Here is a 17,077-nt window from a genome sequence, read left to right as displayed (position 1 = left end):
ACGAGCCGAGCGACGCGGCGTGGGTGCAAGCAAGCTCGGTGGGGTGCAAGCTCGGTGCCGTGCAAGAGCTAGGCGAGGCCGTCGCCGCGGTGCCTCGGGGCACGGCAAGCAGGCAGGCAGGCACTGGCGAGGTCGAGGGGGGGGGCGTGACGCCGCTTGTCGGCGGCGCCGAGGGTGCTGGTACACGCCGCTGGAAACCACCGCCGCGTTCCAAACACCCGCACCACCTTCCATGCACGTTCCCGTGCGACCCGGGCACCCGACCGACCCGAGCGCCCGGACCGACAGCTTTGTTTCTTATACGCCGCATAAGTAGACGCCGCGCGCGCATTTCATCCGGGCGATCGCAGATCGTCTTTCACGTCATCTCGGAGGTTTCTAGCCTCGTCGTCGTCGGTGCGTGCGGCGATTACCAGATTGCTGGCTGCGTGTCCGCCTAGCCCACCGCGCTGCCCTGCCCACTGCCCACTGCCCACCGCGAGCCCGACGGACAGGTCACAGCGGCGGCATGCGGCGGCGGCAACGGCGGCTGCTGCGGCGGCACGAGCAACGCACGCCCGCGCGCCGGCCAGCCCACCCCGCAGGCGGCAACTAATAGTCGTCGAGTGCTGCCCCTGGGAGAAGGTGCCTGGGACCCCAGTTTTCTGCCTGGTTAGGGTTGCCGCCTTGCCCTCGGCCATGCTTGTCGCACGCCTAGGCTAGGCGGTGGGGCGGTAGGCGTGCGGCCATGCATGCAGTTGGAGCGGCGCGCGCCGCTTGGTTGGTGGGGTGCATATGCATTCGTTTTAGGCGCCGAGCACGAGCTGAGCACGAGCTCGCCTCGACTATGCACGTACGCCGCCTACGGCACATACATGCCGATCAAGCGCAGCGTCCGAGGAATGTGGCGCCCAGTACGGCGGCGGGTGACAGCGCGCCGGCGCGCGCCCTTGACCCCCTACGCCATCGGCACGCGTGGCGCCGAGGCCGTGGCGGCCATCCAGGCGTGCCACCCAGCGCCGACTCCACTCCGCAGCCACCACAGGGCGGGCGCCGCCGCCGCCTGCGCCTTTCATTAACCCCTCGCACTGGGTGATCCAGCGATCAGGCGTGGCGACCAGGCAGGCAGGCAAGCCCCCGCCGAGTGGGTCGTCGCTCGGCCCGCACCCGGCCGCCCGCACCCACTCGGCCCCCACCCCGCCCCTTCCACCCCACCCCGTCACGTGCGCTGAGCGGCGCGGTAGGACACCGAGGTGCAGCGGACTCGGACTCCCGCCCGACGCCTCTGTTCCACCGTACAAGTCGTTGGTTACTCCGGCCGCCCATTCCCATCATTCCACTCGCGCTGGCTTGGCTCGGCGGTCCCCAGGCACAATTTGCATCCTTCTGCAGCATGTGTTGCACGCCCGCCCCCGTTGCCCAGTTCAGGCTTAATCACAATCCCATCCCTCCCACCCGGTCAAAGCGGCGCCCGCATGTGGCATGTGCGCTGCGCACGCAGCGCACGCAGCGCACGGCAATCGTCACAAGCGGGCGGACCAGAGGGCGGGGCGGGCGCCGGGGACACTGGGGCGAGGAAATGCCCGAGATAGCATGCGACATGACATTCGTAAACAGCGTACAACCACTCATGTGAGCCGGGGGTGCAGGTGCTCGTCACCGCCGCTCTTGCCTCCGCCGTGCGCATACGCTGCTTGTCGGTCCTCTCGTCGTTGGTGGTGCCCACGCAGGTCCGTATAAAAGTCGGGCGTGAGGCCCTGAGGTGGCGGTCCAGGTTAGCAATGGCCTGTAACCGAGAGTGGATAACGCGACGCCCGATGCTAGACGCCCTCTACTAGATGCCCTCTGTAGGACACAGGGGGCCCGGTGCCCAAGCCGCCGAGGCACTGCCGCGTCACACCGCCCGCAGGCACTGGCCACCACCACCACCAGGATATCAAGCAAAACAGAGACAAATCCAAGCCACCAAGCCATCCACCTACCGCCTTTGCTCTGTCTTCCACATTAAAGGGACCTTTGAGATCCCCGTGGAAGTTGTTGGACACTTCCAGACGAAACTGTTGGACAGGATCCAATCCTCGCTTATTGCAACTATAGGTCCGTTTGTCAGTGCCACGCCAAGCCAATGCCCGTCCGCCACTCGACAGACACCCACATCCATGAGAACCACCGGTGTCCGGTCGTCACGTCTGCGCGCAGTCAGCACCCCGTTCCTCGCTGCGCCTGCGCATGCCCGACGCCAAGGTCCGCTCTCGTCCCACGCCAATGCCCGCTGTGGCCCGCGGACACAACACCGCCACTTGGCCTCCCAGTCTTTTGTTCTCGGTGTTTGAACGCTGGCCTCGGAACGAGTCACATGGGCTCATCAACTTACGAGTGATTTCGTCAGCGTGGATAATCTCCAGGATGCGGGTCGATTCGGCATCATCTGCGGCGCGTAGCTTGGCCATTGTGAGTGGGTTCATGTCCACTCCTCGAGCTTCCGCCACAAGGTGGATGATGGCAATTCGTGATAGCAGAGAGTCTGCAGTGTCGCTCGCCGACTCCCACAGTCCAGCGTGAACTGAGTATGCGTAGTTGTAGTGGCCATCGACAGTGGGCAGAGCCGTAGCAGGTCGGTTGGTCGATACAAGGGGTTTCCATCAGCCAGCGTTTTTCGAGGCCTTTTTTCGCCTCGCACCGACAACTCTGTTGCGAGCACGTCCTGTTTCCACTCACCTGTGTGAGCACCAAAATAAGAGCCCATTTCCTGCGAGTGTCAGCAGGCATTCTGCCATTTCCCGGCGCAAGGCTTACCACTAGTCGCTTGCTGAGCAGCGAATAGTGCTTCGCCTCGTCTTCGGCAACCTTGGCCCAATCGAGGAAGAAGTCCACCGGGAGCCGTTCGCCTTCGACCTCAAACTCGGCAAACCTCGCAATAATATCCCAGGCTAGGTCAATGGCATATTGCTCGATGTTGGCAAGCGCGTCTGTTGACATTGAGCGCGTGACCGGTGTTTGAGTGAGTTGGTATGGCGACGAGGGTCGACAGTCAGCTGCCATCCTTCTACCCATCCCACACTTCACTTACGCAGCATCAAAATCCTCGACTTCTCGGATCCACCCTTTCCGCTGGAGTCGTCGTCAGCTCTAGCCCCGCCGAATACTGCTCCGAGAAATTGACCGCCATCTGGTCGCCGACATCCGCGCTAAGTGGAGTACCCCGGCGGTTCTTGAGCCCCACACTAGAAGCTCTCGTTGATAACCGCGGCAAGCGGAGTCCAGAGATGGTCGCTCAGCGGTATCGGCAGTGGTCGCGCTGAAACGCGTCCAAACTCGCAGGTCGCCAAGCCAGCACAATAATCAAGCTGACAGCCGAACTCTCTGCCGCCTGGGCGTTTGCGAGCTAGCGCACATTTGGTGGCGACTTGCAGTCTGCGGTTCTCCCAGCTGCGAGAGAGGAGCCACGGCTGTACCTCATTGCAACCCACGCATCTGCGTCACCAAACAAAGGTGTACGTGCGCCTCTCCAAGGCGCGCGTGATCACCTTGCCGCTACGAGAGCGGGAGAGTTATCCGGCTCGTCGCCGCGGTGAACCCCGTGCCCCTCAGCTCAGGCATCCCTCGAGCTCCACTGCTCACAATTCCTGACCCCTTCGCGGTCTCCAGGCTTCACTCACCGCTTTCCAGTACGGCCAGGCGGAACTGCTACTTGCTCTCGGGGAGGCTCGTCGAGCAAGCCGACGTCGCCACGGACACGCTTCACCTCCGCCAAGCTTGGACGAATGGACCTAAGCTTGCCAGCGCGCATGCGAGTGACTGCCTCTCGTGTGAGTGCGCACTTGAGGATCGGATCCGACGTCGCGAGGATAAGGTGGGCAAATTCGAGCAGAGTCTTTGGGAGCTCCCCTGGCAGCTCGGCTTGCGTCTGTGATGGTGCAGAAGTGGGCTGGCCGTCGTGGAGCTCGAGCGACTGGAGAGAAAGGGGTGGCGGGTCCGCAAATTCTGAGATGGGTGTCAGCTTCCCAAATCGACATTCTTCACGACACGCAGGTCGGAGTCGCAGGTAGCGAACGCGTTCGAGCCTGTGCGGCCCTCACTGCAGAGCCGCGCTCCCCTGCTCTCGCAGCTCACACGCCCACGACGACCTGCGGCGGCTCGGGAATGCTATCGAGGATGTGCTGGAGCATGTTTTGGAAGCGGGAGGGCACTCAGAAAGACGACGCAAACGCAGCTTACCTTCACTAACTCCTCGGAACTCGACGACCTCCCATGCGTGATCGCCTTCGATAGACGGAGTCTCGACCCACACAGTCGCGTCGCTGCCCGTCCCTTCCACCCTGACGTTGTATGTGCATGTACTCAAGCCTGTAGCTGCAAAAATTTAGTGACGGCCTACCGAGGGAAGACAGGCAGGAGACGTACCACTTGTTCCCCCCCGCAGGTCTTGAAAGGAAGGTGTCAGTCAGGCTGGCGCATGGTGACGCTGGAGAGCTCACCAAAGTCATAGTGATGCCAAGGGCACACTGGGGCGGCCGTCAGTCATTGTAGGACCTTCTCCCGACAGCGGACCTACCAATCGTCCTAGTGTTCTCGATATCGTCAATCTCGAGCTCTGCATGACTGAGGGGAGCTCCGAGGTGGGGACACGTCTCCTCCATGCAGTAGAATTCGGTCAAGGAAGCATCGCTGATAGGACTAGGGCTGCTTGATGATTCGGCTTGCTCATGATGGCTGGAGCCGTTGCTGCTTTCCTGGGGGACTTGAGGTGATGCCGACGGCTTGTTGATTCGGAAGAGGAGCAGTCGCCGATAGATGGCCGGGGTTGATTTTGTCCTCAGGTTGAGAAAGTAGCGGGTGTGTGAGAGGGTGTCTTGGAGCGAGCACACTCTGAGTGAGGGGTTAGCTGCTGCGCTGAGAACCCTGCGCTGGGTGCTCACTCTATATGCTTGCCTGTCATCTTGCAGTGAGAGAGAGAGAAGGTGTGTCGGGGGAAGGAAGGTTGCCGAGGTCTGATTGTGGATCCCAAAAAGTTGAAACCTGAGGTAATGAATGGTCCATGACGAGTCGGTTGTGATGTATTTTGGATACAGCCAGTCTTGGGCTGCATCTATTTGGAAACGCCCGCGATCGTTGTAATGTCGAGGTTAATGGTCGCTATTTTGGATTGTAATTGAAACCCGGGGCATTAGGTTTTGGTATTGAGAGTCAAAAGTCAGCGAAGTCAGGATGCGGCCTAGGCACGGGATGAACCATTGCATTGGGCGGGAGGGCAGACAGGCAGGCGGGCTGCAAAAGGCCAGCCCAGCAGCCAGGGTGGAGGGGAGGGAAGGCGGCGGCAGGCGGGCTGAGTTTTGGCTGGGCGGGCTGGGCTGGGCTGGGCTGGTTGTGTCGCTCGCTCGCTCGCCTTGCCTTCTCCCTCCGCCGGTGCTCTTCCCGCTGCCCATCCGTCCCTTGGCTTGAAGGGCGGGCGGCCGGGTCGAGAGAGTCTGGCGCAGGCGGCGGCGGCGGCGGCGGCACGGGCGGGCGGGCGGGCGGGCGGTCACTGGTGCCAGGAAGTGGTAAAACAGGCTCCCCCTGCTGTATCAACAGTGCACTTAGTCGGACTCACCCACCACCACACCACCACACCACGCGCACCACGACGGCCCAGGTGCATACAACGTACAACCAACCAGGCCCACCACGATCACTTTCAACCTACACTTCATCTCTTGGGCTCGCTCGACTCTTTCCGTTTCATGACACTATCCACACCCCGCACGACGCCTCGATAACTCTTTTAATCAAACGACTACATCACGAACGACACGCGACTACTCGACCTCCACCCCTAGCGTTGCCTTACTGCAATGGCAGGCCCGAGCGCAAGTTCGGGTCCTTCACGGTGAGCAGACACTCCCATCACTACCCACCCCCGCGGACAGCTCATCACACTCTCCCTTTCACGCATACTGCTATCTCGACGCGTCTCACGCTCCCGTGCACAACTAATGCCTCCCAGACGAAGCGGCTCATGGGAGCCCCTTCCACACATCTACTCGGGCTTGGTAGTCCACCCCTTCCATCCAGCTCAGTCCCTACCAGCATCTCCCACGACTACCATCCGCTCAACCAAGAACCGCTTCTCATGGGCCGGATCGCGTGCAGATGACTCGTTTTCGACAACACGCGGCAACCCACACGAGGTCACGCTCGATGTCGGCGACGAGTTCTTTGCATTTGAAGAGTACCGCGCGCTCGACGACGCGGGTGACAGCTCGGTGTGGTATCGAGGGTGAGTCCATGTAACACCGCGTGGTGCTAGTCGTCCACTAAACTAGTCGTTCCCTTGCACAGTTACATTGTCCAGGGCGTGTCCTTGCCAATGCTCATGCCGTCGCCCGATGCGCCAACAGTCTTTCCAAAAGCAGAGCCCTCGGTGCTCATCGGTATCTTTCCCGCGGCGGCCGTCCACGTCCGACCAAACGCGGTGACTGAAAGTGACGTGTTGACCGCGGCCCACGAGCGTGCGCGCGAGCTGGCAGAGGACCGTGCACATGACCTCCGGCGAGAAATGGCCGCGGTTCGCGAAGAGGACGAGGACGAAATCGAAGGACGGACAAACGGTGTCTCGAGCGAGGGGAGCGACGCCGCCGGACGGTCCAACGGCTCGGCTAGCCTCCTCAAACGGAATCGCAGACCAGCGTCTCTCATCCTCGCCAAGCCAAGAGAGAAGGAGCAACCACCTCTTCCTACATTGACCGCTGGCGACTCAACGGTAGCTGGACAACAGTGGCCCCTAGTGGATGAGATCGCATGTGCGATTCGAGAGTGGTATGCCGTAAGTAGCCTTAGTGTGGGTGTTTGAGCCATCCTGACAACACAACAGCGGCTCCCGACATACCTGGCGATGCGCGAGTACCGCTTGCTCAACAACGTGGTCCAGCATATCGATGCATTGTTTCTCGGCCGCCGACAACTGCTCTCGCAAATGTTGAGCGGGGACGAGCTGGTTCGCATCCGCCGAGAATGCGTCTCGCGCTTGGTCAAGTGCAACGTCGCCCAGGGCCTTGAGGTCATTGTGCGCAGTCTCGAAGATGGCAGCGTTGTCGGCGTCGACAAGGATCGCGCCCTCACGAGTTCGGGTTGGATGGGCGGCGTGCTGGCTTATGTCTACCAGGTTCAACTGGCATACATCGACTTGGTCCCACTCGACGCGCTGTTCGGCAAGTCGACGATCCCACGACCACTGGCGATCAAGGCGCCCGTCACGACTGCCCTGGAAGCCGCGCGTGAGGCTGATACATCTCCCAGCGGCTATCACCTGTTACTCGACTTCCGCGCGTTTGTCGCCAGCCCCTGTTCTCCCGGAGAGACCGCAGAGCTCTTCTTCTCGCTCTACTCCAAGGGCCAGGGCAAATTCTTGACGGAAGAGTTCTGCCTTATCCTCAACCACAACGGAAGCCCTGCGCGTGACGCCGAGCACCGGCTGGGCAAGTTGAGGACACTGTTTGCCGATCTCCGGGCCGACGATGTCGCCAGCGGCACCTATCTCGTCTGTCGAATCGTCCGGAACGGAAGCATGAAGATGGCCGCCGAGTCGAGCACTGCCGGGTCGCCTGAGGGAGGACGTTGGTCTACCAGCGGCAAACGAACCAGCACAATGTTCAACAACAGCGAGCCTGGAGGCAAATGGAGGAGCTCCATGTCTATTTCTGACAACAGGCCCGAGGACTCCTCCGCGTCCCTTACTGGATACGAACCCCAGCGCACCCAGACGATCGACACGATTGTCAGCCAAAGCACTACCACGAGCTCTCGCGGGACTTTGCGCCGTCCCCTCGGATGCGCTGTCTTCGAGCTTCCCCAGATGTCCCGTCTCACCGGTGACGGTGCCAACGACGACCATGCCATGCCGATCTACGTGGCTCGCGACGAAGGCACATTCGCAACATTGCACGCCGATATCATCCTCCACAACGAGCGCGCCTACGACAGGTCGCCTCGGGCCGAAGCCATGGCTTTCGGTCTGCGCCTGTTCCACGGGCCGCTTGAGACTGTCATCAGGGAGCACCCTTCGCTGCTCCTGGAGACCCCTCAAACCGCCAGGCTCGGCTTCCCGGATGTCGTGCCTCCCGGCATTGTTCGCAACGACCTGTACATCAAGCTTTGGGCCGCGTCCTTCTCAACACTGTTCCCAGCCGCTGGCACCTTACGCGTGAGGAAGACGGTCGCTCCTATCGCATCGAGCACCCAGGTATCACTCGAGGTCCGACGCGCGGATGGCAGTCTGGTGGCGGATTCGCTGTATGCTGGCGGCTCGGGCGAACCCCCGACCGCGCAGTACAACTCTATCGTCTACTACCACAACGACCGACCGACCTTTGGAGAGCTCATTAAGATTGCCCTTCCCCAAGGCTCGGGCGACTGCCACTTGTTCCTCTCGTTCCGACACCGAACACGGGAGCGCGACAGTGCCAATGGGGAGGGCGGCGAGAAGCCCTTCGGGTTCGCCTATCTGCCCCTGTTCTCCCATAACGCTTCGATCAAGGACGGCAAGCACGAGTTGATTCTCTACCACATGGAGAAGTCGAGCCAGCAGCCGACACCGAACCTCTACTTCAAGGTGCCCTCCACCGGCGAACCGCGCCTCTCTGCAGAGTCATCACGCGCCATGTCAGCACTCCGGGACCGCATCTCCATCAGAACCTTCCTCTGCTCGACTTTGCACACCCAGGACGACACGCTTCGTGCCTTGTTCTCGTGGCAGAGCTCCGACGCCGAAGCCCTGTGCCAAACATTGCAGATGTTCGGCTTCGTTGGCGAGGATGAAATCGCCAAGTTCCTCCAGCCGGTCCTCGACGCTCTCTTTGCCATTCTTGTTGGCCATCTCGGTGACCGACGCGAAGAGGTCGACGACCTGGTGTTCAAGGGTCTCATCAAAGTCCTGTCCATGGCGTTTGATCGCCGGTTCCCCTCGTTCAGCCCGACCCTGGCCTCGTACACGTCCAAGCACTTTGGTTTCGCGTCATCGGCACCTCATCTGCTGCGTGCCATGAAGGCAGTGATGGGACGCCCCGCCACACAGGAGTACCGCTCGCTCCTCAAGGTCTGGCACAACGTCTTCCGCTTTGTGATCCGGTCTCGTGAGCTCGACCGCTCGCGTGGATCGTCGCTCGGCCCATCGTCAGCGCAGATCGAGGCCGACTTTAAGCGCCAGACTCGCGAGATTCTCGAGGAGATCAACAACATCATGATCTCGAGCGACAGGGCATTGATCGGCTCGCAAACCTTGGCTGTGCAGCATTACGCTGACATCCTGCCCGACCTTGCCCAGGTGTTCCCGCCAGGAGAAATCGCAGAGATGGTCATCGTCTTCACCGACACTCTTACGACCGCGCAGGGCAACCTTGCGATCTACAAGCTGCTCCTCATTCTGCAGATCGTCAAGACGCTTCTCGACTTCTCCGAAACCCGTGCAGAGCTCATCCCGGCCATCATCCGCTGGATCAAGCCGCACGTTGGTCGCTACGAGGAGGACCTCTACTCTGCCCGCAATGAGACGCAGGCAACCAAGGACAGCCGTCAGATCCGTTGGCTCGAGTGCAACCGCCTTGCGATCTCGATCATGGCATGGACTGTCAACAAGCTGCAAGAACTCTTAGACTCGCCGATCATAAAGTCCGACCCTCAGCTCTTATCGCAGGAAGAGGACAACATCGAGTACTGTCTCTCCATCCTGCCGCTCCTGTTCGACTCGTACCTCGAGCTCAATTCTGATGCCACACTCGCTCTACTCGAACGACACCGATCGTCTCCGACCGTGTGGAAGTCTACTCCCGACGTATTCCCCAATTCTCATCCATTCGCCTTAGTTTCGGATCTCCCTCCACCATCACTGCTGGACCAGGAGGAAGGCTTACCGCCCGCTGGCATCTTCAAGTGTGCCCTGGCCGAAACGTCTGTCGTCATCTTCACTCTGGTCATCGCCTCGCCCCGGATCAACGTCGTCCGCTGGTTGGACGAGCTACTGGACATGAGTGACGTCGAGCAGGTTACCTCCATCCTCAAGCGCTCATTCACTGTCTTTGACTCTGTCATCAACTTCGACGCTTTCCCTCGTCAGTGGCTCACCCTCTCCGGACTTGCCTTCACAGCCGTCGTCCGATGGGTTGACCCTGTCTTGGAACACCTTACACGCGAGGAGTATGTTCCTCCCATCGAGGACATGGAGCGGTTCGATGTCGACCTGTGGACTCGTTTGATCGGGCTACTCTGCGATATGTGTGGCAGCGAGGAGCTGTCTCTTGAGGACCAGGGTCTGCAGCGCCGCCGTGCAGGCTGGATCATTGCTGGAGACCTGCGGGACGACGGCGCCGTCCTCTTGCAGAGGTTGTGGAACACTATGGGCTGGCAGTCGCTGGGTCCCAAGGGTTCGCCACGCTACGGAGGATACCAAACGCGTTTCACCGGCCTCGCCGAGCGCATCCTCACCCTGTGTCTCACATCCCACGACCGACTGTGCGAGGTTGCCGTTGAGATCCTGTTCTCGATGATCTACGCCGAGTACGTCCTCGACGGCAAGTTCCATGCCATCCAGACGGAGATTTTCCAGAAACTCGAGTTACTTGTAAGTAGTGACCTCCGAGAAAAGGCACAGCTGTTGACCTCGCCCAGTTCACTCAGAAATCCATCTCGGCGAGCGAGTCAGGCACTCGGGCCTACTTCGTTACTCGGCTTCGAAACGTCTTCGAAGCCACCCCTGAGATCGATTCCAACTTCCGTGATCACGTCGGGCCGTTCCTGGATCAGGTCGAGCTCTTCATCGACCTGCTCATGGCGGTGCGGGACCTTCCCGAGACCGCCCAATGGAAGGAAGAGCGCGTGGCTGCCACGGTCCGTCTGATGGAATTCTTCTCCAAGGTGGGCCGCGACGATCTCTACATTCGCTTCGTCCACCACCTCGTGACGATCAATGCGGAGGCTGGCGACTGGCTTGGCGCGGGCCTTGCTCTCAAGCTGCACGCGGACCTCCATGAGTGGAGGATGGAAGGCGAACTGGTTGACGAGTTCAACCACCACGGTCTGCGCTTGCCCGCTCAAACGCAGTTTGAACGCAAGGAGGCACTGCTGTACCACGTCCTCGAGTACCTTGCGGAAGCCGAGGCGTACGAGTACTCTGCCGAGATTTGCCAGGAGCTCGTGACCCAGCACCGCCAGGTCACGTTCAACATCGAGCGCATTTCCGAGCTTCTGAGCCATGAAGCCAGGCTGTGGGAGAGCATGGGCTCGTCGACTCGTCCCAAGCCCGAGTACTTCCGCGTGGCATACTATGGCAACTTTACGACAATCAACCTCGACAAGGAGTTTATTGTTCGCGGCGCGCCTTGGCAGCGATATGTCGACTTCTGCGAGGCTCTGCAGGTCAAGCATCCCGACGCCCAGGTCTACAAGTCCAAGATTCCTCCGTCTGATACTGTGCGGTACGGAACCGAGCCGGTGGTGTGGGTCACGAGCGTCACACCTGTGCCCGACCTCACCAAGCCCGTCTTCCGCAATGGCGTGGAGCCTACCGTTCAGACGTACTACAAGACTTCGGCAGTCAACCAGTTTGAGACCATGCGGCCGTACATTGTCGACCCGGAGGAGCGAGAGCCGATCCTGCAATGGCTTGAGAAGACGACCTTGACGACTTCAAGCGAGCTGCCTGCTCTGCAGAGCCGCGCGGAGGTCGTTCACATTCACCACCACCACATCTCGCCCGTCGATACCGCCATCCTGGCTGTGCGGAAGGCCGAGCGGGACCTCAGCAAGTTGACTGACGCCGAGAACGTGGACGTCAAGATGCTGGGCACTGCCCTTAATGGTGCCGTTGACTCGAGAGTCAACGGCGGTGTTCCTCTCTACAAGAAGCACTTCCTGGACCCGGCCTATGTTGAACGCCACCCGACCGAAGCCAAGAACGTTGCTACTCTTCGTGAGGCCGTTATCGACTATGTCCGCACGATTCAGAAGGGTCTCTCCGCGCATCAACGTGTCAACAAGGATATTGCTTTCCACGAGGCGCTTCGAACCCTGTACAACAAGGCCTACGCCGACGAGATTCTCAGACTTCCCCGCCTGTCTGATGCGAGCAGCAGCCCTCCCCGTCTGTCGACGAGCGTCGCGACGCATGAGTCGAAGCCTGACTCGTCGCGCCCTCCCTCGGCGCTGTCAACCGAGCCTCAATCCAAGCGAACCTCGCGAAGCAGCTACATCCTTCCGACACTCCGTGTGGGCCCCCGAAACTCGGCGCTCCCAGAGGTTCGCCAGAGTGTGGCCAGCAGCCATGGCGCAACCAGCAGTCAGGGTGATACGCCGAAAGCCGGCGGCATCCTCCTGAGCCCGCGGGCATCCATGTCTGGCTCGGCAATCTCGCGCAACTTGTCAGTGAAAGCCAACGGCAACGGCCACATGGCGCGCAGGTCTGTGGCGTCGGTAGCGCCTTCCGTGGCGCCATCTACGGCGGCCAACGACGAGGCCTCTCCGGCGACTGCCAAGGCCGACAAGTTCAGTCGGTCTGGGAGCATTGCCAGCGGCATTGGCCGGCCGAGCGAATCGGGAACACGCCCCGAGGTTCCAAGCTCGGCAACCTCTAGCGTCGGCGCAGCTAGCGCCGCCCCTGCCGCCGTGCGCGTAAGCACGAGCACGCGTGAGAGCATCAGCTCTGGAGCCAGCGCCGGCGTCGCCTCTGTGGACAGCAAAGCATCGAGGGACACGGATGGGGCGAGTGTGGCGAGCAAGCGCGACACATTGAAGCGGTTCGGCAGTCTTCTGCGGCGATAGGCGTGGCGTTGACTCTGATGTTGTCCGACTTATACCCCGGCTCTTTGATATACCTTCATACAACATATAGTGACAAAGTAGGAACGAACGGTGACGATCTTTGGGTATTCAATGAAGGCATTGCTTGCGTGTGGTTGGTGCTACTTGGACGTCTGCTTGTACCCTGTCTGTCAGCGAGCTGCCGCGGGACTCTGGACTCACTCGACGTATCAAGCACAATGTTGCCACATATTGCGCACAGCCCCTTCTTGTACGCGCACTTCTGGCAGCGGGTCGCGTTGTTCTGGTGCACCTGCTGCTTGCAGTCGATGCACTTGTTGCCGTAGGGGTTGGTCTTGCTCCTGCTCTGGCCCGGCTTGGCGTAGGGTGCGGCCCTCGCGCGGGCAGTCAGGAGCTTGTTCTCTCCGATCTTGCGCACGCCGGTGGACGACGAGCCGGCGGCGGTTTTGAACGTGTCGAGGGTTGCGACGCCCGAAGTTTTCTGCTATCAGCGGTGTCGTGGGCCGAGCATACCTTTTCGCACTTCTTGCACACCATGATGAGTGGAGCAAGGTCGTCTTAGCAAGGTCGACTTCGACTCCGTTGCCACCTAACATCGCGAAGTGGAGGTTGATCGAGCCTGGCTCGCTAACCCCGGCCACGTGGCTAACCCCGCGCCGTGGCATTCGTCACAGCCCCTGCGGCCCTGGGAGGCGGTGACGTCCATGCTGCTGTTCGCAGCGCTGGCACCGAGACGCTGGTGACATTGCAACGACGACAACGACAGCGACGACGCAGCATCGCTCGTTACACACCACCCCATCTCAGACGCTAGACGATAGCGACAAGACAAGCGGCACACGGCGCGCCCCGACCCTCCCCTCGTCCCATCGCACCCACCCCCTCCACCCCACCATGGCCGACTCGAACGTCCCCCTCGTCGTCGATAACGGTACCGGCGTGAGTTGGGCCGCGCGCCGATCAGGACATGTACTGACGCGCCCAGTTCGTCAAGTGCGGCTGGGCCGGCTCCAACTTTCCCGAGCATGGTCAGTGCGCCGAGGGCTGGCGTCGGCGCTGGCGCCGGACTGGCCTCGAGCGGGACGCCTGCTGACCCCCCAGTGTTCCCCTCGGTCGTCGGACGGCCAATCCTCCGCGCAGAGGAGCGCCTCGGCTCGTCGCAGCTCCGCGACCTCATGATCGGCGACGAGGCGGCCGAGAACCGCTCGTTCCTCCAGATGTCGCACCCCATGGAGCACGGCATCATCAAGAACTGGACCGACATGATGCACCTCTGGGACTATACGTTTGCCGAGAAGCTCAAGGTCGACACGCGCGGCCGCAAGATCCTGCTCACCGAGCCGCCCATGAACCCCAAGGCCAACCGCGAGAAGATGGCAGAGGTCATGTTCGAGCGCTACCAGTTCGGCGGCATCTATGTCGCCATCCAGGCCGTGCTTACGCTGTATGCGCAGGGTAAGTGGGGCGAGGCGGGGTTGGATGCGGGGCAGACGGCTGACGTGACTAGGCCTCCAGACTGGTGTTGTTGTCGACTCGGGAGACGGAGTTACCCACATCGTGCCCGTGTACGACGGCTTTGCGCTCCCCCACCTCACCCGCCGCCTCGACGTTGCCGGCCGCGACGTTACGCGGTACCTCATCAAGCTTCTGCTTATGCGCGGCTACGCGTTCGAGCGTACCGCCGACTTTGAGACGGTCCGTGGTATCAAGGAGGCGCTCTGCTTCACGTCCTACGACCTCGACCTCGACAAGAAGCTCTCGGACGAGACGACGGTGCTGGTCGAGAACTACACTGTGAGTGGGGAGCGGGAGCGTCGCTGACCCAACAGCTCCCCGACGGACGCGTGATCAAGGTCGGCTCGGAGCGCTTCGAGGCCCCCGAGTGCATGTTCCAGCCACACCTCGTCGACGTCGAGCAGCCTGGTGTCGCCGAGCTCCTGTTCCAGACGATCCAGCAGGCCGCCGTCGACACGCGCTCCGAGCTCTACAAGCACATTGTGCTCTCGGGCGGTTCGTCAATGTACCCCGGCTTCCCGTCGCGCCTCGAGAAGGAGATGAAGCAGCTGTACCTGACGCGCGTGCTCAACAACGACACGTCGAGGTTGAAGGTGGGTGCAGTGGTTGTTGATTATTCCTGACACGCGCAGCACTTCAAGATCCGCATTGAGGACCCCCCTCGCAGGAAACACATGGTCTTCCTCGGCGGTGCTGTGCTCGCCGACATTATGAAGGGGCAGGAGGCCTTCTGGGTCACCAAGGAGGAGTGGGACGAGCAGGGCGTCCGGGCACTCGACAAGCTCCAGCGGGGAGAGTAGGGCGGAGGCTAGGGCTAGCAGCTGCCGTTGTAGTGTAGTGACATGAATGTGCTGAGGATAGTGGTGGCGTGGGGGTTGTGGCTCGTTGTCGACGGATCGTCGGTCGTGGGAGCGTTGTCGGAACGAACTGGATGCCAAGTCGTGGGGTTGTCGCCTCGCCGCGTGACCGGCTAGTCGGCCGAGGTTGCCGCAAACATGTGACGCCATTGACACGGGCTGGGCTCGTCGTCGTCGTCCATCCATCGCCCATTCACCATGCGTCCAGCGTCCGGCGTGCGATGGCTGAGCGCGGTACGGTTGACGGCCGCGCCGCGGCGCGCGGCGTCGGCGCGGGCACCGCCGCCGCCGCCACTGATAACGCCGTCATCGTCATCGATAGCCGCCCTCGCCTCGCGCTGTTCCCAGCGCGCGCCGCTCGTCCGCGCGCTGCACACGTCCAAGCCGCGGCGCGACGTCTTCTTCCTCTCCATCCCGGCCATCAAGAGCGGGCTGCTGGGCGTGACGCGCTTCTCGCTCCTCCTCTTGCCTTTCGTGTTCCGGTACAAGTGAGCTCGGCGGGCTGCAGGTCGAGCAAGTGGGCTGACCCCCAGGCTGTGGAGGCGGTACAAGCGCACGTCGTGGATCCTCATCCAGGTGCCGGTGGGTCCTGGGCTCGTTGCGATGCTCACGCCGCAGATATTCGCATTCTGCATCGTCCTCGCCCTCGGGCTGAACCAGGACCCGCGGACAGGCAGGTGGCGCCTCCTGCTCATGGGCGAGCGGGAAGAGCTGGCGTGGTCGCACCGCAAGCACAAAGAGGTGCTCATGCACGAGGGCCCGCTCCTCCTCCCGCCCGACGACCCGCGCAGCCGGCAGGTCGAGCGCGTGACGGCGCGCATCATCACCGCGCTCGAGGAGCAGGACAAGCACGTCGTCTCGGGCGCCGCTTGGCCCCCGCGCGAGGACTTTGCCGCGTCCATGAGCGAGCGCGAGGAGCGCTTCGGCGACTACTCGGGCCGCTTGAGCCGCTTCGAGCCGAGCGCGACCGCGCACTCGGCGTACATGCCCTTCCGGCCACAGTCGCAGAACCCGCTCAAGAACATGGAGTCGGCGGATTGGAACATCTACATTATTGACCATGTGCGTGGGCCCCGATGGGAGGGGCTTGCTGACGCCCCAGCCACAACTCAACGCCTTCGCGCTCCCCTCAAAGGACCTGTTCATCTACACCGGCCTGCTTGACACGCTGCCAAAGGACGACACGATGCTCGCGGCCGTGCTCTCGCACGAGATTGCACACGTCGCGCAGCGCCACGCAGTGGAGAACCTCGGCGTGGGTGTGTGGGTTGGGCGTGGCTGACTCTAGTTCCTCAACGTTGCCGCTGTGGCGTTCGACGTCCTCCGCGGCATCTCGTTCGCGCTGACCATTTCATTTCCCATGTACGTGGCTCTGCAAGGGTGGTTCTGACCCCAGCGTTACCGACTCGGCGGGTATGTTCATCAACTGGCTCAACGACGTCGTCGCGCAGCGCGCCTACTCGCGCAAGCTGGAAGAAGAGGCCGATGCCGTCGGCCTAGAGCTCATGGCGATCGCGGGGTACGACCCGCGCGCGATGCTCGACCTGTGGGGCCTGATGGCGTGCGTCGAGGAGGACGCGCAGCGCGCCGGCCAGAGCGTGTCCATCGAGAACCGGCTGCAGCTGCTGCGCACGCACCCCACGAGCCAGGCGCGCCAGGAGGTGAGTGGAGGTGTAGTGCGCACGCTGACCCCAGGCGATCCAGCACCTTATGCCAAAGGCGATGAAGCTGTGGGAGTCGAGACGGTCCAAGACACGCGCGACGATCGAGCGCCTCAAGGCCGCCGAGAGGCAGCAGGCCCGCGAGGAGGTGGTGCCTGCCGTCGCTGTGGCGGAGGCCAAGGCCGTGGTCGACGAGGCCGCTGCCGCCGGGGCCGCCGAGCCCGAGAGAATTTGATACTTACGACCTCCCCATTCTGTTGTTACCCCCCGAAACGCTTC

At 61.8% G+C, this 17,077-nt stretch overlaps 5 protein-coding genes across 5 annotated transcripts; 3 read left to right on the top strand and 2 right to left on the bottom strand.

Moving 5' to 3' along the window:
* Positions 1-1,607: 1,607 nt before the first annotated feature.
* Q8F55_003945 (uncharacterized protein) lies at positions 1,608-4,918 on the bottom strand (the record flags this gene model as incomplete). The annotated part of the gene is made up of 12 exons (XM_069352472.1): positions 1,608-1,736; positions 1,962-2,070; positions 2,135-2,168; positions 2,354-2,542; positions 2,698-2,728; positions 2,776-2,948; positions 3,050-3,090; positions 3,639-3,963; positions 4,198-4,332; positions 4,384-4,404; positions 4,535-4,848; positions 4,899-4,918. The coding sequence occupies 12 exons, from the start codon at positions 4,916-4,918 to the stop codon at positions 1,608-1,610; spliced, it is 1,521 nt and encodes a 506-aa protein (XP_069209890.1).
* A 1,033-nt stretch (positions 4,919-5,951) lies between these two features.
* DCK1 (Deoxycytidine kinase 1) lies at positions 5,952-12,765 on the top strand (the record flags this gene model as incomplete). The annotated part of the gene is made up of 4 exons (XM_069352471.1): positions 5,952-6,235; positions 6,298-6,781; positions 6,830-10,570; positions 10,618-12,765. The coding sequence occupies 4 exons, from the start codon at positions 5,952-5,954 to the stop codon at positions 12,763-12,765; spliced, it is 6,657 nt and encodes a 2,218-aa protein (XP_069209889.1).
* Positions 12,766-12,905: 140 nt separating this feature from the next.
* Positions 12,906-13,302, bottom strand: Q8F55_003943 (uncharacterized protein; the record flags this gene model as incomplete). The annotated part of the gene is made up of 3 exons (XM_069352470.1): positions 12,906-12,928; positions 12,967-13,246; positions 13,279-13,302. The coding sequence occupies 3 exons, from the start codon at positions 13,300-13,302 to the stop codon at positions 12,906-12,908; spliced, it is 327 nt and encodes a 108-aa protein (XP_069209888.1).
* Positions 13,303-13,659: 357 nt separating this feature from the next.
* Positions 13,660-15,080, top strand: ARP2 (Actin-related protein 2; the record flags this gene model as incomplete). Its single annotated transcript, XM_069352469.1, has 6 exons — positions 13,660-13,704; positions 13,751-13,793; positions 13,867-14,220; positions 14,273-14,559; positions 14,595-14,873; positions 14,913-15,080. The coding sequence occupies 6 exons, from the start codon at positions 13,660-13,662 to the stop codon at positions 15,078-15,080; spliced, it is 1,176 nt and encodes a 391-aa protein (XP_069209887.1).
* A 255-nt stretch (positions 15,081-15,335) lies between these two features.
* Q8F55_003941 (uncharacterized protein) lies at positions 15,336-17,033 on the top strand (the record flags this gene model as incomplete). The annotated part of the gene is made up of 7 exons (XM_069352468.1): positions 15,336-15,625; positions 15,671-15,719; positions 15,756-16,199; positions 16,240-16,392; positions 16,426-16,499; positions 16,534-16,798; positions 16,833-17,033. The coding sequence occupies 7 exons, from the start codon at positions 15,336-15,338 to the stop codon at positions 17,031-17,033; spliced, it is 1,476 nt and encodes a 491-aa protein (XP_069209886.1).
* Positions 17,034-17,077: the final 44 nt, after the last annotated feature.

The sequence above is a fragment of the Vanrija albida genome (assembly GCF_041260175.1).
Source record: "Vanrija albida strain AlHP1 chromosome Unknown contig_3, whole genome shotgun sequence".
In the NCBI taxonomy this organism is placed as follows: Eukaryota; Fungi; Basidiomycota; class Tremellomycetes; order Trichosporonales; family Trichosporonaceae; genus Vanrija; species Vanrija albida.
Note: the sequence above shows the minus strand (reverse complement) of the source record. Positions and strands in the feature narration are given on the sequence as shown.